Below are 25,289 nucleotides of genomic sequence, written 5' to 3'. Positions count from 1 at the left end.
ACTTTGCAGAGTTACCAGAACCAGTGGGGCTCCTTTTGATCAGACCCTTGGTGAGTGGAAACTGATGTAACTGTTTTGTTAGTATTAACTCCCCAGGTAATAAATAAATACAGATTTACCTTTATTCTTTATGCAGAGGAACATCTCTGTGCACAGTAGTAGAGCTTATAGTTCCTCTTCATGCAATGCTTCAGAATGGCTGGGTAGATTAAGGAGTAATTGTGTGTACGTGATCATAGGAAATGAATAAATTTTGGCCTTATGGGCTAATACTACATCATAGCAAGGGCTCAACTTCATCATCATTATCATTATTATTATTTTAAAGCATCCCTCTAGTTGTAAAGAGGGTGTTTAGATCGTGACCAAAATGTAATTGGCTGCTTTAATGTCTGAATATAGAAGGACTGAAACTTTCATTTTGAAGTAATCTTTGCTTCTGATTTGCTCTTACGATGTTGAACGACAGTGTCCTGAAACCTCACTCAATACATACAAGCCAGAAAAAAAAGTATTTTAAGATCTGCTTGAGCAATACTTTGGGTAAGAGGAGAAAAGGCATAAATGAAAAAGACGTGCTTCTAATATGTCCAGAGCATATCCTTGCTTTAATTTATGCTTTATATTATGGGGGTGCTCAGATCCCTTCACAGTCAATCCCAGCCCAAAATGTTGTTTGTGACAGCACGTTTCACAGCTCTTCTGCATAAGACAACACTGTTGTAGGGAGCTACATGTTGCATTTTTTTTCTTCTTTTCATCCCCAACTTAGTTACCTTAGATAACCAAATCAGTGACTTGGGACTTCCCTTAGCAGAGGAACAACAGTTCTACTTTAAAATCTTATGAAGTGAATTAATTTCAAAGGGAACTTCTCATTTTTGCACTTAGCGTGAAACACCATAGTGGTTCAGTATTCAACTTGGATGCTCTTGCATCAAATTCAAAACCAAACGTTGAAAGCTCTTAATCTTCTTTGGACGCTAGCTTTCTGTCTAGGGTTTTTGCAGTTTCTGAAGTAATTCCATGCTGGAAATTGCCTTCTGCTTTGCCACAGGCTTTCCTTTCCCCCACCCCCACCCCCCCCCACCCCTTTATGTGCTATGGGATTTTTCTTGCAACGCCTAGGAGCTTGGAGAGAGTAATCAGAACCGTTCTCTATGCTGTGTGCTCCAGTGTTAGGTACCAAAATCCATGGAGGACCTGCACCCTCTAAGCTCAAGATTGTGCAACTAATGTTCCCTAAGGTTGCTTTCTGACTCTTAATCCCTCTGCACCATCACAGGGCACCCATCTCATCTACTCCTCATTCCATCTTTGAAGAAAATACCGCAAGGTTTGCCTTTGATCCCAAATCTTGGAGAGCATCTTCAGCATGCTGTTACTACTTGGGATTTTTCAGGCTGTTCTTTCAGGACTACTCTGTCTATCCTTTTCATGGGAACCTTACTGGATGTAGTTAAGATAGACTCAAAGTTGTACGGACAAATTCACAGCATCTCCTAACAGCTTATTTTCTTAGGCGTTTCTAAATAAATTCCTCCTTTCATTTACATCTGCTGCAAAAAGTGGCATCTCTGAGTTCACATAAAATGATAATTTGGGGAGTCTTTGGATCTTCCATGTGGAAGAATTTATTAGAGTATGTTCATGTTTGTTAACCTTTGCTGCTGCTTTAGCAAAGTTTATTCACTTTATCGGGCTTCCCTATTTGGTCTTCTGGGAGATTAAGTGGGCGGTCTGTACTGCAAGTGAATAAACTGTCCTTGTGGATCTCTCCGAAAGGCTTTGGACTTGTGCTGCAGTAATTTAGCAGTTCTGTAACTTCATCCCTCACTTCTGCTCTTTAAGTCCTTGGGGATTCATCAAAAGGACCCTTATGTGTGTGACAAGAGAGTAGTACTTGCAAAATGAATACAAACACTTGCCAAAAAATGAGATATATTCATTTTTAGATCAGAAAAGGAAATGGTGTTTCTAGCTGAGAATTTTTAAATGAACCAGACTTGTGTTTATAAGATCCCAAGTTGTTGATCGAGAATTGGGGTGCACTTTATAAAGTGCTGTTCTCCTGATGAAACTAGTACAGCCCTATGTAATTCCGCCAGTCAGCATGGCATTGTCTGTCATCTTATCTGAGGTGATAGGGGTTTGGGTGCTTGTCTCTGCTTAATGCTTATTTTTTACTCTCTTGAGTTTTCTTTCATTTCCCGCATGCTCACTTGAAATTCTTTCCATCCCTAGATGGAAAAAAGTGTTTGTGTACGTGTATATATCCGTATAAGAAAAAGGACAATTTCGTTCAGTGGTTTGACCTTAAAACCCATAAGTATTGCAAGTGCCTTACATGAGATTTCTTTTTCGATTACCATTTTTTAGTATGGGAATTGCAGTTTTTTGTTTCAAAACCCCTTTGAGCAAATTCTGAGAGTTTGTTCCCAATGTAGACCTGACTCCGCTCAGAATTTTTCAGCAAAATTCCTATTGTCTGATCAGTGACTCAGGTCTGGCCCTGTTTTCTCTCAGCAGGTAGTCTAATTATTGCTAGAGTAATGGGTTTTCACAAGGTTATTCTTTGTGCCAATGCACTCTTAAATTCTAGAAAATTCGTAATGTAAGATACAGTCTGTGCCACTCATTTCAGTAGTGGTGTGAAATAGTCTCTTCATGTAGCAGGATGCTTGCTTATGTATTACTAGAGAAATGTCTGCAATGCAGATAATAAATAGTACATTGCTGAATAATATTGGAATAAAAAAAATTACATGTCTATATGTAGGACATGGGTTTCATTTAGAAAGGTAATTTTTTGCATGCTTGTCACAAAGTTGATCTGTCTAGTTGAGCTTGCTGTAATTTCCTTTTGAGATTTTGATAAATTACTTCTTCTCATTGCAGTTGCACAGTACCCTTTTGAAGACCATAACCCACCACAGTTAGAGCTTATCAAACCTTTTTGTGAAGATCTTGACCAATGGCTAAGTGAAGATGACAATCATGTTGCAGCAATCCACTGTAAAGCTGGAAAGGGACGAACTGGTGTAATGATATGTGCATATTTGTTGCATCGAGGCAAGTTTTTAAAGGCTCAAGAAGCCCTAGATTTTTATGGGGAAGTAAGGACCAGAGACAAGAAGGTGAGCTATTTTCTGTTCTTCTACCTGTATCTTTATGCTTTTCCTACTTGAGGTCAATTTGATTAGTCAAGCCCTTTGAGAAATACTTTCCAGCAGTTGTGATACCTGGTTTGATTTAGCTTTAATATTATTGGATGAGTGCAGTTGTTCTAAATGAAAAAGCTTTCCTAAGCAGCAGTAGCAATTAGTCACAACACTAAAACCATCTAGTTTTTCCATCTCCTGTTCAAGAAGATCTGGACAGTTTATTTTAAATAGCCTTTCAAATAGCGTTCTGCTGTGTTTTGCATCAAATGGGCGGTTGACGAGTGAACTTTCTCGTTCAGCATTTTCAGCCCAAATAAGAGGATTATTCTAGCTTGTTTTGCCTGAATGGATGAGCTGTTCAGCTCCTCAGGTTCTCTTAGTTTCTGTGGTGGTGTTTGGAGATGCATAGTCATTACAGTGTGTGTTACAGCTGAATATCCCTACTGGAAGAGTATATCAGTCTGTTGTTGGATGCCCCTTTTCAGTAAAAGGGTAGTTAAGCCCAGACATTGGCTGCCTCGGAGCCTGCTTCATGAGGTGCTGCCATTTGGTTTCTTGTACTTCTCCTGAGGAGAAATGGGAAGATCTCACTTCAGAGAAATTAATGTTCATGACTACAAGAGCTTTCTGTTAAGACCTTGTCAGTGCTACAGACAGACTTAGCAGTAACTGTATGTTGGACCTTTTTGGCATGGTTATGCCTCATTAATGGGAATTTAACCTCCTTATTTGAAATCTTCTCCAAATATAATAAGGTGTGCCTTGCAAGGTCACTTCAGCAAGCTTCCCTGCTCATCTTCCATCATTTCCTTGTGTATGTTGGTAGAGCAGCCCAGGGGGATCATCCTGGCAGGCCAGTTTCAGCCAGCTGAAGTACAGAGCGCTCTATGTTCCTGTAATATTTGCATAAAGTATTAATTTCAGTGTGTAGACCTCTAATAAGCAGAGCTTCATGTTTGAAGGCTCTTGAGAGCAAAAGTGTCTCATAAGGAATTGTAGAATTTGGCTGTTAATTCATTGGAAGGAGCAGATAACTTCTTAGTTTGCTCTCTTTACAAGATGGAGCTGTTATTCCATGTACTGCTGAGAAGATAGTTGTGGTGTAATATTAGAGCGGAGACAGTGTCAAGGTTTCCCATCAAAACCTTGTGGCTTTTGGTAAGGGTGCATGATAGTGAATAGGAATGAACTGTGTGATGAATAAACAGTGTAGATTACTCCTGCTGATAAAGGTTATCTAAAGAGCCGGATAAAATACCATGAAAACTACAAAACTTAACAAATACATGGTGAAGCATGTTGTACCTCAGTTTCCCTTTTGTAAAAAAAGGGTAGTGTTTCTGCGTGTTAGTGTGTTGAGGGTAAGGTCAGTTAGGTGTTCATCAGGACCCCAGTGGTACCTCTGGCATGTCTGAGGTAATGGAGAACTTAGTAAACAGGAATAGTGAGAGCCTTGTTTAGCTTCACTCTAAATATTGTCTGTAACCAGCAACTTTGTTTTGGTTTCGATGTCTCTACTGGAAGAGTTGATTTCTTTTTCCAGCTCCACTTGAGCATGGTTATCTTTATGTGGACAGTGGGAAGCATGTGATTCACATAATCCTTAAAGTAGTGTTTATAAACAGGTATTCCAGTGCAGGTTCTGGGAGCTTTTTCTTCGTTTGTGGCCCATATTTCAGTGTTATATGTGAAGTGCTGCTCTTTGATTTGACACTTCACCACACCTTTATGTAACTGACTTCCTGAACTCAAAGTAAATGAGGCATCAACAGAGCTGTTTGCACCTACAGACAAGAAAATGCATTTTTCTTTTTTTGTTGCTGGACCAATGTATGCATGATGAAGGAAAACTGCCTTTAATTAGGTACCAAATTTTCTTCATTGAAAGCAAGCACAAGGTGCACAGTTTGTATATAGCTGCTCAGAATAGTATAGCTAAAATTGCTGTTGCCATTAATGTGCATGGCAGAGTGATTCTTAGGGTTTAGTCCATGTCAGCAGGAAGTGTCAGTCTAATTGCAAGAGGAAGTATGACTAATTGGTCAAGAGAACAACCTCGAGTACTTCTGTAGCAAGCTACAGTGCCAAGTGCCTGCTGGGAGAAGAAGCTTCACAGAGGCCTTTGCAACATCAAGTGAGAGTTGTAGATGATGCTGACAGTTCCTAGATAGTCTGTTGATGTACTGTCATCCTGGGAAAGGTAGTGGGGAATAAGACGTTGCAGAACTGAGTCTAAAAGTCTATCTCTGACCAAAAACTGGGGTGGATTTGTTTGTTTTTTTTATAAGCTGCCTCTTTTGACTTCTGTAACTCATCACAGTGGAAGGATCCTTTTTCAGAAGAAGGGGATGATGAAGATTAGAAAGTATTGGCTAAATGGTTGTGTCTATCTGTCACCACCACTGTAGTAGAACAGGACTGATTTCTGTTTTCTCTTTGAACCAAGGGAGACAAACTGTTTCCTGAAATTGGATAAGGAACTGTAATTGTCCAGCCTGTTTTCAGAGCTGGGGGAGAAGTAAACCCCCCCAAAAGTCTTCTAAAAAAGCTGCTGCTTCCATTGTTTGAAATGGCTAGCTTATCACCTGTTTTTTCCTTAAGATGGACACTGAAATACTACTGTGATGATGAAGACTGACAACTTACCTTCCTACAGCTGGAGAAGGTCTTTATTTATTCCCACTTCTGCCTTGAAGGTTTTATGGTGAGGATTAGACTCGGAAGGAAGCATAGTCTACTCAACGGATAGATATCAGCTGGGAACAACTATTCAAGTACTTGAGCTGGAGATGATCCATTCAGGAGCATTTTTTGACTGTCATACTGTTGCATTTTTAGGAATGGCTCCTAATAGTGGTGTAACTGAAAGGAAATGGAAACCAATTATTTTGTGCGAGGAAGTCTCAGAATGACTCCTTGAGCAGGGTAGATATCCAATGTCTGATGTGTCAGAGCTGATCAGTTGTGATGCCTGTTTGTTCGACATACTCAGGTGACAACCTCTGCTAAATCTGATGCCTGCAGCCCAGACTAGGTTTACGCTTTAGCTTTACTCTCACAGTAGGGCATGTTATTAAAGTGAATGTGGGAACATTACTTCCAAAAATGTTTGTTCTTCATAATACTGCTCATGCTACATTGAGAGGAGAACCAGGAGCAGCACCTGACACTTTCTGTGATGTCTGCACAGCTTGGCAGTGCCCTGTGAAACTCTGGCATAGGGACTAGAGAAGCTTATCTAATGTCCATTTAAACAACGATGATGGTGATAGATGGGAAATGCAAGCTTCTCAAGGAGAAAATGCTTAAACTACTTCCCTGTTCTTTATTCTTCTGGAGTAAAAGTAAGTGGGGGTTGATTGCATCTCTTGGAATATTAGCTTGTTAGGAAAGTGTTCTGCTTTTAAATCAGACCTTTGGAAAATGGAGAATTTTCTGTTTTGCTTCAGTGTGGCTGGTTCTTAGGATCTCAGCGTAAAGGTTATGTCTCTGGGGAGTAAAAATCTCTGTCTGGAAGGCTAAAAGTGCCCTCTTGGCTGAGAACTAGTTTTGCTTTGAGATTGACTATCACTTTATATAGCTGCGAAAGTGACTCTGTTCCCTTTGTTCTGGTCCCAGCCCTGGTTGTCCTGATAAGGTGTGCTGAGGTTTCTCCATGGGCACATCCTTTACGGTGTGAAGAAACTATGAGCAGAGAAGGATGTGTTTTCCTTACCTGTGTGGTTTTCTTCTGATTGGCAGCATTGGCAATCCCAGCTCTGAGGCTGGGATTTTCTGTCATGAAGCTCAGATCCCAGGAAAGCAAACTTTAAAGCTCCCTTAAGAAGTGGGTCTGATAACTACTGAGGTAACATCTGAACCAAAAACATGGTCAGTGTAGAAGGCTACTTAAGAAGGTCATTGTACGAGTGCTGTAGGGAAAAGTCTTTTGTGTAATTTAGAAGCAGCTGAAGTGGTAAGGAGACATAATTACCAACATTTTTTTTAAATAACGGCAGGAAGTGAGTATTTTCACGTGTGCAGAATAGATGCTTGCTAAATTAAAAGTACTCTGGCTACTCTTAGCTTATGGCTGTTGTTAGATCAAGCAAGTATTAGAACTAACAGTTTATAGAAATACTGTGTTCTAGGTTTTGTGACCAAAATGCTCAGACTCGTATATGAAACCCTTTTGTTTATCTCTAGTTTATTGTGATTTCACATTTAGTTTTATTGTGATTTTACATTTAGTTTTAATATGGAAGTTTACTTACTGATGCTGTTGTAAGTATATAATATGGGTTGTTATAAACCATGTAATGCATTTTCTAGGAAATTATATTATTTTTCATCTTTATCAGTTTTGCTTGAAAATATTAGCTATAATAGCTTTAAAACTATTCCCTTACTTGAAGTTTAAGTTGATTTAAAATCAGTAATAAAAACATTCTTTGGTTATATGTTCTCAAAGCAAGTGTTTACTTCAGAGTTGTAATTCAACTGAGAAGTCCTTCATTTAACAGTTTGGGCTATTGGGCCTATATTAATGACACTTTCTACTTCTGATTTTTGTGAAAACATTTCAGAAGGGCATTTTGTGATAAAGGTAGTGTCAGTCTTGAGTACAGTGATACCAGCAAACAAAATTAGAAACTTTTGACTTAAACTGCTGTCAAAACATCCTGTATTGGTGCTTAAAAATTAGAGTATGTTCAAGGCGCCTCCTGCTTAATGTCTGACACTCCCCACCCCAAAAAAAAGCAGCAGCATGAAACCATCTTTTACATGACCCTCAGGGTGTCTGAGGTGTTTGTTTTTAAGATATGGAAAAATCTGCATTCTTTGCCTCATTGCTTGAGATGGTTGTTTGGAGATACGTACTAAAGTAACTGGAAAACCAGTATCCTGCTTGTTCCGTGCTGGGGACTGGTCGGTAATTAATTGCCTGGATAATGTGTGCAGACAGCTAGCTTCCTCTTAAACGCTCTGCAGGACGAGTACAAGAGATGTGGACACATGTCTAGGGAAAAGGGGAACGTGTACAGAGGCTGTCTTTGGGAATGGCTTGGAGGTGGATTATGTCTTTGCTAGTCCTTAAGGTGTCCAGGATGGTCCACAATGAAGAAATCACTGAGGGTCATTGCGAGTTACTGTACCAAAACCCCATGTGGCTGGGTTTCTGTGCAGTGTAGAAAGCAGTGCAGCACTCCCCTGCTTTCTAGGTACAGCCAACTTGGATGCTTTACTCTGTGTGCTGGTCTCCAGTGTAGCTGCTGCAGAGGTATACTCAGCATAAATCACGATGGTTTATTCCAGGTGCTTTAGCTACCTTTTCATTCGTGGTTTATTTGCCTTTAGTTATATTCTGAGGTAATGGGCAGGAGCTCTGTTAGTGATGCTAATAAACGGTCTTGATGGTTTTTGACGTTTATTTTCCCTCTGTTCAGGGAGTGACAATTCCCAGTCAGAGACGCTACGTGTACTACTATAGCTACCTGTTAAAGAATCACCTAGATTACAGACCAGTGGCACTGCTGTTTCACAAGATGATGTTTGAAACAATTCCCATGTTCAGCGGCGGAACTTGCAGTAAGTACCCAGCACCCTGTTAACCTCTGTTTGCTCTCGTAAGAAAATGCCTTTGAACTTGGTTTAGTTATGTGACAGTTACCATTCTGTTACGTGACTTGAAGAGCTGCACATCTTGATGGAGGAGATTATGATACTTAAACATTTCATGTTCCAAAATCTGCTGGGTTAGAGTGGTCTATCCGCTAGCATCCTCCCAGTTGAGGTCTGTGAAGGACTCATATGGTTGTTTCACTACAGTTTTAAATTGGGAAGTATTTAACCGTTTGAAGATAAGTGATGCCATATATGTATATATTTGGATATTTGCTCCTTACTTTTATAAAAAGCTTTTTTTTTTTAATATAGCAACTCTTGGGAAACTTGAATTGCTGAAAAACATTTGCTTAATGGTGTGTTGGCTTCAAATGCAGCATCATCATTCTTTCCATGATGTTTTAAAAAAAAAAAAATTTTGTTCAACTGGGTAAATATCTAATTAACTCTGGAATAAACTTTTCTTTATATGGAAGCTTACAAAGTATTAATACACCTATAAACGATTAATCTGGTTTGCTGATACACAGTGTGTTAGTAAGGAACAGCGGATTTCTTGAAACTTTGGAGTATAAATATGAATTCACTTCTGTCCTTCTGTGGGCTGCGTTACAGGGCAGTAACTGCCTAGTATTGCGTGTTCATTTTTTGTTAGTGGAAAAAGTCTTTCTAATGGTTTTTGCTATGGGTGTTACTGCAATGTGTAATTAATTTCAGTGCCTCCTGTGGCTTTGATTAAAATTGCACTATTAATATTGTTGTAAGACAGTACCTGAACATGTAATGCACATAAAAACAATCAAGCAACTTGTCAGGCTAGCTGTATTTACAGGAGGAGGACGACAAAGGGAGGAGCCTCTACCAAAAAACCTCTGCCTCTAGGGTAGAGGTGTGGAGGGTACAGATTTCTGCAGCTACCACTTATTTAATGTTTTGGATAAGCTGTGCTATACTTGCGAAGTCAAGCTACAAGTATGAATTGCTCGCGGGAGCATTAACTTGTTTGTCCCTACCAGGCTGTTAGCATGCTATTTTCACAGCAGGATGTTGGGATAAACAAAAGATTTGCTAAGCACTTGAGAAGATGGAGTAACTATCAACTTCAGCATCTTTGTGTACTACCTTTCTGTGGAGTTTTCAGTGATTTTTCAGAATGTGAAACCAATGGTCTGTGTTACTTCTTTAGTAGTGTTATCTACTGCAGTGGTAGTAATTTTACCAACAGAAGATAACTTTAAATCTGACTTCCTTGTTACCTTCTTTCTGTTTTAAAGTCACTGACCGAGCAGAGTCGTGCCTTTCAGGCAAAATGAAGGGATGGCAGGGTTTCACATCTCTGACGATTTGAGGGAGATAAGTAGCAGTTTTATAGCTAGGCTGTTCAGCAAGATAGTGTGGGTATGCTCAGTATGGACTTCCACAGCTCTGCAGGGCTGGTTTCAGGGTGACTACGCACTCTGCGGCAGGGTATGGTTCAGTGTGTATTGTCTAGAGAGCAGTCTGCATCTGATACTAACAGAGAAGTCAGGAGCAAATGCAAAAAGACTTCTTTGAATAAGTTTCATTTAATATTTCTGGCTTTCATGCTGGTGTCTCGCAATTTCCAAAGAAAATCTGCTTAGGCTGCACCAAAAAACCCTCATAACTTCAGCTGTTACCCCTGCAGATTTAATTTAGAAAGTTACGCCGTGGCTGGCACTTTTTTGGTGATGGTGACTTACAGGACAGACTTACGGTCTGTGTATTAACATTAAATTTTGTCCTTGTTTTTGTTTGTATAACAGTTCTGTTTGTGTAAGAGTAGAAGTCAGTTTGTGCTGACATGACCACGCACTCTGCATTTCGAAGAAGAGATGAGAAAGAATAAAACCCCTCAGTTACGTCCATGTAATATAGAGATGAGACGCAATATGTAAGGAAAAGTCAAGAAGTTGTCACTTCATATAGTCATTTCTTATTCTATTAAAAAGAAACAGCAACTTTCTAGGAACGCTATGGTTGCCTGAGAGTATTGCTACAAAGGACAGCAGTCTGTTAGGTTGTTTCCAGTAACATCTAGCAAAGTTTGATGGCCTGCGGTGCTTAACTCTTAATAGATATTTATTTAACTTTCAAAATATCATAGCTCATGATTGTGATTCTGATACTAATATTGTGCTTTTTGACACTTTAAGGCATTTCTTACGAAGTGACCCTCTGTTTTGCCATGCAGATCCTCAGTTTGTGGTGTACCAGCTAAAGGTAAAGATATTCACCTCCCCTTCAGGACCCTCAAGACGTGAAGACAAGTATATGTACTTTGAATTCCCTCAGCCTTTGCCGGTATGCGGTGATATCAAAGTGGAATTTTTCCACAAACAGAACAAGATGTTGAAAAAGGTTGGTTTTCTCGCTTTTCTGGAAAATGTTGTTGAGCCAATCCTGATGCAGGGCTGAGATGTTGGTTATTCTTCAGTGATGTGTAATCACAGTATTTAATTCTGTGATGTTTAGTTTTCCCAAGGAGAGAATCTACCACAAAATGAAAGCTGGAGATTTTGAGAGTTGGTGAGATTAAGTACAAAGGTTGGATAAAAATTATACTGGGTATGTATTGCAGTTGTTTGGGTAGTAGTGAGTAATCTAATTGAGGAAGAAACATTCTCATTCTAAAAATAGACTTGCATACTGAGCAAGTTAACTCCAGCTGTTTTCTTCACTAATTTTCCTAAGGTTTAAGCAGGCACAGAAGATCCTGTCTGTGTGCTGTTGGCTGATTTCTACCCATCTGTCAAATTTGGTTGAATTTCCGAGATAATTGAGTTCCTGTGCACTTTGTAAAAGTATCTCTGCAATCTATTCAGCCATCTCTCGGTTCCCAGCTACAGTGCCTGGATGCTAGATGTTTAGAGAATTCACTCAGAACTGAGAATTTTATCAGTGTCTCAGTTGTGGAAAAAATTAACCTAGACTTATTTTGACACCGAAGTCAGTGAGTTCTTAAAGATGAGTGAGTCATTATTGGGTTTCATTAATTCTGGTGCTTGTGGAGCTAGTTTGCATCTACCAAAGTGAAAGGTGAGGATGAGACCATGTTAATTAAAGGCTACCTTTGTATTTACTACTTAAAGTTCTTTATGAATAGTTGTTCCCTATTTAATGGATGTTATAAAACTTAAGAGCATTCATTGAGCGAATCCTGTGTACAGGCAAAGCATGAAAATAAGAAAATAGTAGAGTAGATTGGGAGACAAACATAAGTGATAACATATATAACAGTCTTATAACAGTGCACGCAGGTTGTACCTACTAGGTGTGTGTGTAAATACACATGCACACTATTTTGTGGGCTTGTTCATCACAACTGATGTTCAGTTACAAGGTATTGTTAACTTGTTTAATGGTGTAATTTCACTAGCTGGAAATGTTGTGTTCTGTTGTTTGCTATGCGCTGATGTCTGCAAAAGTTTTTAAACAGTTTCTTAATGGGAGTATTTTCTTCTTCTGCCTGTTTAATAAGATGTTTTAGTTGGTCGATGCGGCTATATGCAATACAGAGAACTGTAAAACAAAGCATTTTAAAAGTAGAAATTGTACTTTAAGTCAACATTAAAATTATTGATATTTAAAACTGCAATGCATAGGAGCCAGTTTTGAGAATGGACTTGTAAAGGAGCACCCAGAATAAGTAGTGTGGGCTAGACGTGAGGGATGCAGGGAGGAGATGAAACAAAACCCAAACATCTGAGGCAAGGTCCTGTTTTATCCTGTCTCTGTCCTATCTTAACTGTGAATTTGTAATTTCTTTACCATCTTCAGTAACACATGGATTATGAACGGACTTTGTAGGAAGCACTGTGCTGCACTGCCCCTCCCCGAGTAAGCCCCCAAAATATCAGTGCGCAGCTCATGCTGGATCTTGGCTCTGTAGCACTAGGAACCAACTCCTGTATTTGTTTTACCTCTATAGAGAGTACTGAGATCCAGTGACAGCATAAACTAGAGCTCCTTGTTATCACGTACAATTTCTGTTGTATAAATTTGTTCTTCAAGAGTGTGTAAAATTGTCTGCAGAAACACAGCAAGTGTGTTACTATGCTGTAGTTTCATTTCAGAGTGTCATATCAGCCATGGTTTCATTTCTTAAGAATCTCTTTGTAGTTTTTGAGTAGCTGGTTGATTTTTTTTTTTCTTTTTGTCTATTCTTATCAGTACTACCTAACTATTCAGGTTCTGTGGATTACAGATAGTGCAGAGGTGCTTCTTTTCTCAGTGTTTTTGGACTGCTAGGGCCAAGAAATGCTGAGATGGTGAAAGCTCTTTCCACATCTGCAAGCTTTTCTGAGAGATAGAAACTGTCCCTTCGCTAGACAGAAGTCTTTTGTAAAGAAACCACCTTGATAATCTGCCTCAAAGATCTGTTGAATCTAGAGTCTAATTGCTGTCAACCTTATGTAAGCATGGAGGCCAAAAGAAAGTAGGTATGTGGTGTTACACAGTTCTGGTAATACCACCTCTGTTAGCTCTGCTGTAAATGCAGACACAAATTGAGGGCATCTGGGACTGGGTCTGTGGATCCTCTCAGATGTAAGCATGTTAGTCTGTTTTATGAAACCACTGTTGAGGTCTTCATATTGAGAATTAGTGAAATATTCCATCTCTGACGCGTGCTTTGGCACTAGAGGAGATCCTTCCACTTGGTCCTTTTGACAACTTGTTGCATAAAGTGACTAAGATGGGAATAGGGCAAAGGTGAATATTTGTGGCAGAAAACCTACCTTGGCACAAATTTGAATACATTTCTCTGTACAGGTGTTTCACATCTGTGCCTGTTCCTTTTCTAGATAAACTGACTACACAGTTTTTACTCAAAAACCCGAAAGAGAGGGTCTTCCACTGTGGAGACTTTCACATTTTGGAGAAGATCACCTCTATGCAGTGATCACCTAATTAATGAGGAGCAGCATAATGAGGAGTAACAGGATCTTATCTTTCAGAGATTCTGATTTATTCACATGTGTTTATGAGAGCTGGAATTACAGGTCTGTTGCCCATCACTGGTTCTTGCTCTTCCAGGGTTTTCTGTTAGCAGATTTATAGGTAGCTGCTAAACAAGTTTTCTTGCACACACTTAAAGGCATCACATATCTACCAGTCTGCATTTTAACTTTCCATAAGAAACCTAATCAAAAAACTAATAAAGTGTAATTCTTGTTCCATTCTGGGCCTCAGGCTGAAGAATGGCTATGTCTTATGTCTGGAGATAAAGGAAACCTCTGTGTCTTCCTGCTGGGTCTGGTTTGGAGTTTGATAACCATTGATCTCAGCTGAAGCACTCCAGATTTGCTCACCTGTACTTGCTTTCAAATTTCTTAGTCCTCTGAAGAACAGTAGCATTATCTGGAGAGCTCTCTAGTATGGAGGATCCTCGTTGACTTTGGTCAAGCTCTTCTTGGATAAAACAAAACAAACTTGAATGACCAAGTGACTTAAGTACCTAGTGTGGCAGTGTCAACGTGAAATTTAAAGCAGCCAAGTGTCCTGTTCCTTTAATGGCAAAACTTAATTTAAGCAAATTCAGTGGCTAGCGAGAGCTGACCTCAGCCAAAGGATTATTGGTGCTGGTGAGAAGATTTTGGTAAGAGGGTGACTACTTGGAAAAAGTTAGCCTGTTTCAGCTCTTCTATAATCTGTGCCACTTGGCATCTGTTAGTAAGTCCACAACTTTTTGTCTTTTCTTGTTTAACGAAGTTGTTTACTTTATTCTTGGACCATTTCTTCAGTATGATGTAGCTACTTCCTTTCAAAAATGAAATGCATGCTCATATGAGAACAAAATGGCTTGAGGCTTGGGTACAGTTGTTATGTATGAATTTCTGATGGATGGAAGTTAGTGATTTGGGTGGGTTTTTTGAGCATGTTTTTTTGTTTCTCTGACTTGTAGCTTGGCTATTCTTCCATCTCAGACTGCTGCTGTAGCCTCTCTAGGTTTGCTTCCATGTATCTGTGGGAAGCCTTTTTCTGCCAGTTATTGATGTTGACATGATAATCTTAAAAGTATTTCAGAGTATCCTTATATCACTTGGTTCAATGAGGGTCTGTTTAAAAATAATACAGAAGATCTCATAATCTTCCTGCCTGCAGAGCCTGGGGGTAAAGGAGACCTTTTTCAGGAGTCCTCCCAGTATAGATGAGAGGGAAACATTGATGTGGGGGTTTTCTGTAAGAGTCACTGCTGTTTTATACCCAGACTCTAGCGTAGGCAGGGCTGACAGCATTATTTGAGCTGTTGGGTGTGCCATTTCATCTCTTGGGTCTGTATAGATAAGAAGTTCTGCTACACGGTTCAAGAGGACTTTGAGTGATTGCTGTTTAGCAAACACTGAAGAATGAACTCTCAAAATGTCAGAAGACTTTAACTGTAGATCTGAAAATGGTGTAAGAAGTTCCATCAGTCATGACTGTGGGAAGGCTCTGAGGCCAGTATGGAACAGGTTGAAACATGATCTCCATCTTCCGATTGCTGCATAGCATCTCCAAAACACTTAGCTGGTGCTGCAAAGTGATTATAAGTGCCTGTATATCTCTCTACAAAATTAAACTCTCAGGAGGATATGGGAGCTCCTAGCTGGTGGCTTAAATGATCTTGTATTTGAATCTCGGTCTGCAGTTAGAGGCAGATATTGGCTCTAGAGTGAGGTATATTTTTCTGTCAGTCTGAGAACTGGAAAAACTGCACAAGGTAGGGCTAAGTATTGTATGTCAAAATAGTGTGATTAAATCAGCTTCTGTCTCAAGTGTCTGATACTGCACTGTAGATTTTATGATACAGATTTGGTTATGGGAAGAAATATATCTGCAATTTTTTTTTAAGGCAGATGCCTGTGATGTAACTGGATGTAAAGCAAAACACATTCAGAAAAAGCCTTTAGCTAATATTTGTTTTCAGAAGCCTATTCATTAAATTGTGTTCCTTTGAGCACTTGATCTGGTATTCTGATTTGCTATATAAAGCCCAAGTTCAGTTCATGCCTTGATTTTTGAAATTCCTATCTTTGGCCCATATTACATCAACTTTCTTTGTTGTCTCCCATGGAGCCTGATGCTTTAGCTGAGGCTGGCTGAATCCTCACTTTGAATAATGAGTTTTGTTTTTCAGTGGAAGCACTGACACAGTTATCAGCCTTAAGAGATAATTCCAAAAAACATGACCAAGTCTTCCCTCAATTTGAGTGGCTGTGCCATGTTCCAGTACCCGTGAACTTAAGCTAATTAAGTTAGTGTAGTGGGAAAGGAAGGAAAATAACTTGATGCTTTAAAAAGCTGGAGGGAGATAAAAGGATAAATGACCAGCTCAGCCAAGTTGTATTGTTTAGTTTGAGTCCCCAAAGACCTCTGCAAACTTATCCCAAGGAAAACAGATTAAAAGATGGCTAGTGAGAAGTTTGTTGTCTGTCTTGTCTTCTCCAGACTTTATCAGTAAAGCTGAGTCCCCACAATTGCTTGTTCAGGCAGGCCTTTAAATGCCGAGTAAATCCTTCCTGGTTCTGCTCCACCTGCTGAAGTTTAAGGTGAGGCATGACAAGACCATGCCTTCTGCTTCTCCTGGCATTGGTTTACATCCAGTGGCCTTGTTTGCTTTGGCACTGCTTTCCTCCAAAGCTGCTTCAGCACTATTGGTATAAGCCATTTTCCATCCATCTGCCGCAGTGTGTTCGTCAGGTTTGTCCTCTCCTCTGCTGACCTCACTGGAGGTTATCATGGGTGGCACTGAGGACCAGCACCAAAGTGCATTGCTGGTTCTGCATTGTGGTCCTGAGGAAGGATGAAACACAGTAGTACCATCACCCCAGCTACAAGAGGTGGGATCTCCCTTAACTGTAGTCGTGGTGTGGAAATGCGCTTTATTCTCTAAATCCTCACTGGAAGGATGGCCTCTTCACCAGTGGTGAGACTGCAGGTGGTATATCCACCTGCGTACAGAGCTGTTGGGTTCTGGAAACATCAGCTCAGGCTTGCGTTTTCCCACTGTTTATTGCACATGGCACCTGGACTCCAAATCCCTCCTGTTCTGTAGCTGGAAAGCTGATGCCACTGGTTGTTTCTGTTTTGACCTGAACTGGGCTTTTGGTTTGAGCAGGAGTAGCCATCTCATCTCCTTGGAGGACTACGTATCTTTTGAGGGACTCATCATCTGGGCATAGGAGGAGCCTGGACCCAGGTTACCCTGAAGACGTCTTTGTGGGGATTTTGCCTACTGCCACTTTCTTCATGAGACATCAGCAGGCAGGCTGATAACTCGTTGGAGCATTACAGAATAATAAACCTTCTTGCCCAGGATGTTCATCATCTACTTCCAGATCCTGGGGTGGGCATTTTTAAGACTTTCTGAGGTAGTGTTAGTGAAGAAGAAAAGGGTGCTAAGTGTATGAGCAGTTTGGGCCTGGCAAGAACCTACCAACTGCTGCCTTGCATGGATGGGCTCCAACAAGGCTTCTTCATAGATGTGATGGCTTGAAGGGACTTGGTGGCAGTGGCAAACATCTGTTAGTCTCCCAAGACAACTGTAATTACAGCATGTTAATTTGGTAGATTAACTTGATTCCCAAAGGTACTGGAGTGGTATGCATTGAAGTGGATAACTTCTTAACTACCAGAAGTGTTTCTGACTGAATTATTTAACTTTTGTCTTTGCCATTGCACTTTCCTTACAGGTTGGGGGTCTCTTAGGTGCTTACAGAAATGCACACAAGCTGGAAGTGTTTTTGTATGCTTTACCTAAAATACTGAAAATGGGTCTCCAGACCTTTGGTAGAGAAGGCAGATAGAAGTTGTTCCATCAGACACTTCTGAATTCCCAGTATTTGTGTGCTTACATGTTTCTATTAGTTTGTGAGGAAGAAGAATATAAGTTAAGCAGTAGTCCACTCTTCCCTGCCCCCTTCTCGTTGGCCCAGGAAAATGTTGGATATTTTGCTGGGCCCAAATTGCTTTCAGCAGGGAGGCATGCTCATATGATACACACTAGAACCACGCCTGTTCCACCTCTGATTTCCCCCGCTGCTTACCAGCAGAGGTGAATAGCTAGGAAGATGGGGCATGACCTGGATTTTCCAATAAGAAATTGGAATTAGATCTCTCTGGTAATCCAAAATATGTAAATTAGCTCAGAAGGAGTCGGTTTGTGTTCTGGTCCTGTATAATATTAAGGAATGTTAGATTCTGGTATGTGCTAAGCTTTGTCACACCTGCAGCTTTAACAGAAATGCAGAAATACTGACTATTGTGGGAAGACTGGCCATTTGCATTTTGGATCTTTTGCCTGAAAACTCAAATCAGAGTAAAATAGAAGGTTTCATTTTTAAAGAGGAAGTAAATGTAGCTCAGTTTCAGATGGTGAAGTGCTTAATGTGCTAGTCAGGACCGACCTGCTAATGGTAGTTGATCTTGGAAACATCAACTCTTGACTGACAGAAGTATGGCAAGTGATGGAGAACTAAAACAAGAGCATTCAGTGCATTCTACGGAGCTATTTAGCTGAGAGCTTAAAGGTTAAGTTCCTGGGCAATCTCATCTTCAGAGATTGTCTAGCCAAGAGCAAAACATTGCTGCTTGTTCAGTAACACATATGGAGATAGACACAAGGACCCTTGATGAGCATGTAATATACTTGCTGATATCAGCTAGTTCTCCAGTGACTTTTTAAAATCACTGGTACATTTATATTTTGCCTCTTTGTACAGCTATACTTGTTGTAGTGTTACCTAACTTGTACCTTTCCAGCTGTTGATGGTCATCTGTCAAGTTCTGCTTAAGTTACTTAAACTGTCAATGCCTCATCTTCTCATTAAAAACTTCCTGTTGAGTAGAAGGACAGCAGACACTTTCAGAGTCTGACTTTCTCTTAGTACTGGTCAGCAAACATCTGACTGGTAGAAACCATCTCCGTAAAGAACTAATGAATCCACTATGATAGGAGTCCTGTATTTGTAGGGTGTTTTTGCTCAATTACAGCTATTTCTGTATAAAAATAAAGAAAAGTGTTCTGTTATGCGGGAAGCTATGGGGAAGGAAGTTCTCTATGGCTAAATATTACTCACCTAAGTTGGTTCGCGCAGGTTGTCTGTTGGGTTTGGCTACTGCTTGGCAAGGTATGAGCAAAAAAAATCTCTTTATGCCTTGTGATTACATGTTTAACACTTGTTTAATTTCAGCTATTTCTGTATAAAAATAAAGAAAAGTGTTCTGTTATGCGGGAAGCTATGGGGAAGGAAGTTCTCTATGGCTAAATATTACTCACCTAAGTTGGTTCGCGCAGGTTGTCTGTTGGGTTTGGCTACTGCTTGGCAAGGTATGAGCAAAAAAAATCTCTTTATGCCTTGTGATTACATGTTTAACACTTGTTTAATTTACTGTCATCTGCTTTTTTTCATAGGTATGATAGATTGTTTTAAAACCAACTTTTGATAAGGAGTGACTTCTGAAAGCTTAATTGGTTAAAATTGAGTTTGATTAATGCAGAGTTTTGCGTATTGTCTGTAAGAATTGGTGAAAATGTTTTTGCATGCAGTGTAATCAATGATGTACTGTTGTCCAAACAAGTTTTGTCTGACATTACCAATTTGTTTTTGACCAGCTGATGATATTAGTCAAATTAATGTGCCACCAGTGAATACTAAAGCAAACTTGTTCTTTGTGTTCTTCCTCCCCCAGGACAAAATGTTTCACTTTTGGGTAAATACATTCTTCATAGGACTGGATGAAAATTCAGACAAAGTAGAAAATGGAAGTCTAGTTGCAGATCAGGAACTTGATGGTATTTTCAGTACAGAGCGCTCAGATAATGATAAGGAATATTTAATCCTTACATTAACAAAAAACGATTTAGACAAAGCAAATAAAGACAAAGCCAACAGATATTTCTCTCCAAACTTCAAGGTCAGTATATATTATGTGTAAACAAAGCTGAAGAGCTGCATGACGTTGTCTGATTTGTCTGTCTTGCCTTACAGAGGAACCATTTGAAACTGCTGTCTATGTAGAAATTGAATTCATGTATTAGTATTGCCACCACTTAGCAAAGCTTCTAGCTTTGTAAATTTACCTGCTTTTTGGGAAGTCGATAGATGCTGAGAGATTGGGAGTAAAGGCTTCAGGTTGTTTCAGGAATTTATCAAAGCCATTAGAGATGAGTAATAGGAGACCCAGAGATCCAGGTAGCATCTTTCCTGTACCAGCTGCATTGCCGTGAGCTCTGAGCTTTACACAGTAATTCCTGACTTGATTTGCAGAGGTGCCTGCTTCACGGGAATACCTTAACCTGTGAATTTAACTTTGAGGAATACAAGCCTTTGCCAGCACTGTTTTTAAAAATGAAAAAGGCATTTTTAAAAATTTTAGCGTTTTCTAACTTGCTCATAAAATATCAGTTAGACCCCAGCAGTGCTCGTTTGAAGGTAATGGTCATAGTTGCTTGTTGGAATGTTGCTTGGATCAGACTTCTAACCCCCCACCCCCCACCCCCAGTTATAGAGTGTTTTGTTCATTCCTGTGCACTTTTACTACAATCTCTTTTTGTGCTTGCAGAGATCTAGAAGGTAGGATGGTCAAAAAGCTTAGTGTGGCATGGCCCGCTGCAGTGGTATGTCCTGCTGCTATAACTCAGGAGTGCTAGTGGTTGGTGCAGATATGCAGAACTCCTTCATCTGGGCTTGAAAAACCTGCTGCTTTGCCAGTTCTATTTTGTTGGGTGTGGTAGTGAGAGGTTGGCTAACCTCAGAAGAGATCTTTATTTCCTTCTTTCCAGAGTAGAGAGAGCAGCACATGTGTGATTCAGTGTAGCGAAAGGAGCCGTGCTGTTAAAAATTGCATTGTTACCTGTGCTCGGTTAAAGTCCAGGTTCCCTTTTTAAATGTTGTTTTTTCCTTTCCCAGGTGAAGCTATTTTTCACAAAAACAGTAGAAGAGCCATCAAATCCAGAGGCTAGCAGTTCAACTTCTGTAACACCAGATGTTAGTGACAATGAACCTGATCATTATAGATACTCTGACACCACTGACTCTGATCCAGAGAATGAACCTTTTGATGAAGATCAGCATACGCAGATTACAAAAGTCTGAATATTTTTTTTATCGGAGATAAAAAAAAAAAAACACACAAAAAACCCCCAACCATGAAGAGTGACAAACTTGAATAAACTGAAAAAAGGACCTTTTTAAATGGCAAATGGACATAGTGTCAGATTGCCAATTATAGGAACAATTCTTTCCTGACCAATCTTGTTTTGCCCTATAAATCTACAGGGTTTGACACTTGTCCAGTTGGAAAAAAAAAAAAAAAGGTTACGTAGCTCTGATATGTATATACCTTTTTGTGTCAAAAGGACATTAAAACTTCAATTAGGAACTATAAACATGGCACTTTCCCATTTTATTCCAGTTTTATAAAAGTGGAGACAGACCTAATGTGTATACGTAGGAATTTTTCCTTTTGTGTTCTGTCACCAAAAGAAGTTTCGAAAATATACAGGTTCACATCCTGCCCCTTTTTTTGCACTTGTGTGGCAACAGAAAAGTCTGCAGTTGGCTAAGAGATGTTTCTAGAAGGTTTTACTACATTCTAATGCATGTATTTTGGATGGGGGATGGAAAGTAATGCTCAGAAAGGAATATAGTCTGCTGGAGCTTGGCCTGTGTACCATATCCGGCTATTTACATGCACCTTTCTTTAGCATGCTACCGTAATTCATCCTGGACAATTGAAGAGTCGCCGCTGTCACTGCTTGTTGTTTGTGCATTTTATTTTTTTAAGTGTAATGGTGCTAGAAAAGGCAGCTAGAGGGAGTGATTCTGTATAGGGGTACAGGCACGAACCTTCGCAACATCCTAAAGACCCAGAAATGAAGGGAGAAAAATTATTGGGGTCACAGAAAGGAAACACAGCAACAATGACTTAACCATACAAATGTGGAGGCTATCAACTAAAATATGGGCTTGAAAAAAATTGTTACAAAATTTGACAATGATTTATTAGTTGTTTTTTTTCTGAATTGTAATGGCTGCTCCATCTCCTGTGTAATCAAGGCCAGTGCTAAAAGTCAGATGCTATTAGTGCATACATCAGTCAACATCTTACACTTATATTATTAGTTTTTCAATCATATTACTGCTGTGAATACTTCATGTGCTGCCTTGCAAGCTTTTTTCTCATTAATATAAAATTTTTTTGTAATGGTGCACAGGAAACTTCAATTGGAGATTCTCCAGGTTAGTGTTTGTTTTGAAGATTTAGGATGCATTTATTCAATCAAACCTCTGTCAGCTGTTCCACCCCTTTGACCTTACACATTCTATTACAATGAGTTTTGCAGTTTTGCACACTTTTTTTAAAAAATGTCATTAACTGTTAGGGAATTTTACTTGAATACTCAGTACCTACAATGTTTTAAAAACAGGCATTACACACGATAGAGGAAACCAGTGTTGCAGTAAATTCTCAACACTGTGTGTATATCAAGATGTGTACTTTTAAAAAGCAGAGCTTATCCCAAATACATTGTTTGCTATTAAAAAAAAAAATCACCCAACAAATTAGATTTCTAAACTGGCAGTGTTGTATTATTTGTTCGTAGGGATATACACAGGAGTAGGGCTTGAGATTCACTTTTGGTATATAATTGATGTGCCCAGACTGCAGATGACTTAAGAGTACAACTACTGTTGCATACAAATGTGAAGTAGCTGACAAAATTGTTCTCTCTAAAGTGCGCCATGAATAGCTGTCCCCAAATTGACACTTTTTTTAGGATGTAAACTCCCCCCCCACCACCACCCTTTAATTAACTTATTGGTGCTGACATTGAAGTTCATTAGCTGTGTTCTCACCTAGATAACAACTGTGTATGGAATCTGTAAGGGCCCTGTACAACAGCATTAATGGTAAGAATTTGAGACAAGGCAGGACTTCCAGTAGTTACTATTGACAAACGAAGGTATAAAGTGCTTTTTTTTTTTTTCTTCAGTGTCTGTTGGTCAATTTTGCTCATCAGATTCATGATTCTAACTTCTAACAAAGCTGATAAGTATTTTCTGACTTACAGGTTTAATTAGACTTTAATAGCTTAATGGATCAAGATTACTAGTTCCAGTGCTCATTATTCCCACTGTTATTGACGAGCAGGAGTTGGTTACCTTGGGACGTGACGTTTAACTCTTACCCTTCGAATCATGTTTCACCTTGTCTGTTTCTTTGACAGTTGAAAGTTGTGTTGGCTAATAAACAAAAATGTTCATGCTTTAAAAGTATTCGGATATTGACACTGCTGCGTGTCCCACTTTGGATAATAAAAATTGGATTGGTGCGGTTCCAGTATGTAACGCTGAGGGCCGGATTGGAAATCATGATGTGATGGGCTTTTGCACTGTTATTTTTCCTTTGGAATGTGAAGGTTGGAATGAGGGTTTTGATTTTTTTTTTTGAATGTTTCGATGTCTTTGAGAAGCCTTGACATTTTATGATGGTGTAGTCATTGGAAATGGAAAATGGCATTATATATATATTATATATATAAATATATATTATACATACTCTCCTATACTTTATTTCAGTTACCACCCCCATAGAAGTTGACAAGAATTACTATGACTGAAAGGTTTTTGAGTCCTTATTAAAACTTTATTTATGACAGTATTCATAATTAGCTTGAACTGCATTCTGTAGGTAATCTTTCCTTGAGTTTCTGGACTGTATGCTTAAACCTTTTTGGATGTGCAACAGCTTACATGTCTGAAACTACCTGAAGGCATCACTTTGGTAAGAGCTTACTGTTAGGCCCTGAAGCATCCCGTAGTCATTGGTAGCCCCACTCAAAATATTTGCCACAGCTATTAAAGGGCAATTGTATAAATAGCATCCGGATTCGTTTTGTGGCACACATTGTAAACTGAAGTGGAGTTTACATGCAGCATCAAATGTTTCAGCTTTCCAAAAAAAAAAAAAAAGATGCTAGTGTGCAAGTTCCATGTTTAGTCATAGCAAATGTGTGCAATATGTTAACGATGCCTGTGGTTGCCACAAAGTGCCTCGTTTACCTTTTAAATACTGTTAGAAAGTGTCATGCATGCAGATGGATGGGGTGGAACTGTGCACTAAAAGGGGCTCCAACTGCAGTGTTTGGCAGAGCTGCCTTTCTCTGCCGGTTCAAATTTTCAGTCTGTTTTCATATAGCATATATATATAGATACTAAAAAAAAAAAAAAAAAATCAGTCTGTTAAGCAGCCTTACTCTGATTCAGCCTCTTCAAATACTATTGTGCTGTGCAACAGTGGCTCTGTGTGTAATGCTATGCACTGAGAATACACAAAAACCAAGTATGACATGTACAGGATAATGCCTCATACAAATCAGATGTCCGTTTGTTATTGTGTTTAACAACCCTTTATCTCTTAGTGTTAAAACTCCACTTAAAACTGATTAAAGTCTCATTCTTGTCACTGTGTGGGTGTTTTATTGAAGTATTTTGAGTATGGAAATGGTCAGCTAAAATGTTTTGCTTGTAAGCCATGAAATTTTGAGCATTATTGTTAGAGCAAAGGATGCTCCTTGTGCATCAAGGGATTTTAAGGGAACTGCAGCTTAAAACCCTTTTATGAGAAGCTTTAAACGAGTGTAGACATTGGAAGTGCAGATTGTGTGCAGGGAGATCAAACCCTTTACTGTGATGCTGTCATGGTGAGATGGAGGACCGCTTTCCTGGGGAACTAAACTATTTTTAGTCTCCAAGTAAGAGAACTCTTTCCAAAATGCACATTACCTTACTTTTAATGTCGACCGGTACATCTCCAGCAAAATGAGATGCAAGTCAAACCCGAGAAGTCTTTTCCTAAAGTAGCTTTAAATTGGCAATGAGATTCATTTTTTCCCCAGTGGAAAAAGCATGCTCAACACGTATATCGAGTACGTAGTTCGGGGTTTCTTATATTCTTGTTGCTCATCCATTTTCAAACTAGGCTTTAAACTGGCACTTTACTTAAAACATATGTGGTGTTCTCCTTTTGTGTTAGGGTTACTCTCTGAGCCTCTAGGAAAGAGACCAATAGCTCAGTGGATAGCCTCTGTGTTTCTAATGATGGCGAGGAACCAGGGTGCTGTTCTGCACCCTGTGAGTCCCAGGGATGCTGAATTTGGTTACTTCAGGTAACTCTCGTTATTCCTCCTTCCTTCCTGCTGGTGTTAATGTCAGCCCCATATCACATCTGGCTGAGCATATCCAAAAAATGTGTGTATCAAGTAGAGTTTTGATGGTGTGGCCTGTTCTGCTCTTTGGTGGTAAGAGAAGTGGAAAGTATTGTGGTGCTTTATGGGGGTGGAGTATTTGCCAGCTGTCTGGCCCTTTCAGGTGAATGACACAGTTAAGGGCTTTACACCATTTTAATAAAACAGCAGGTGGTACTACCTAATCTGTTAATACATGTTCCTTTTTTTGGGTAAACTTGTTTTTTCATCTAGAAAATGAAAGTAGAGTGGGAAGGTGTAGAAAGGAA

At 39.5% G+C, this 25,289-nt stretch overlaps 1 protein-coding gene across 1 annotated transcript in view; it reads left to right on the top strand.

The window, feature by feature from the left end:
- PTEN (phosphatase and tensin homolog) overlaps positions 1-24,240 on the top strand; it is a 33,759-nt gene extending 9,519 nt beyond the window's left edge. The window contains exons 4-8 of the mRNA XM_009275068.1: positions 2,899-3,137; positions 8,591-8,732; positions 10,981-11,147; positions 19,461-19,685; positions 20,681-24,240. Coding sequence (XP_009273343.1) covers positions 2,899-3,137; positions 8,591-8,732; positions 10,981-11,147; positions 19,461-19,685; positions 20,681-20,866 — 959 coding nt within the window. The 3' untranslated portion in view covers positions 20,867-24,240. The remainder of the gene's footprint in view (positions 1-2,898; positions 3,138-8,590; positions 8,733-10,980; positions 11,148-19,460; positions 19,686-20,680) is intronic.
- Positions 24,241-25,289: the final 1,049 nt, after the last annotated feature.

Source organism: Aptenodytes forsteri, unplaced genomic scaffold (genome assembly GCF_000699145.1).
Source record: "Aptenodytes forsteri isolate BGI_AS27 unplaced genomic scaffold, ASM69914v1 Scaffold320, whole genome shotgun sequence".
Classification (NCBI taxonomy): domain Eukaryota; kingdom Metazoa; phylum Chordata; class Aves; order Sphenisciformes; family Spheniscidae; genus Aptenodytes; species Aptenodytes forsteri.
This window is presented reverse-complemented; position numbering and strand designations above follow the sequence as displayed.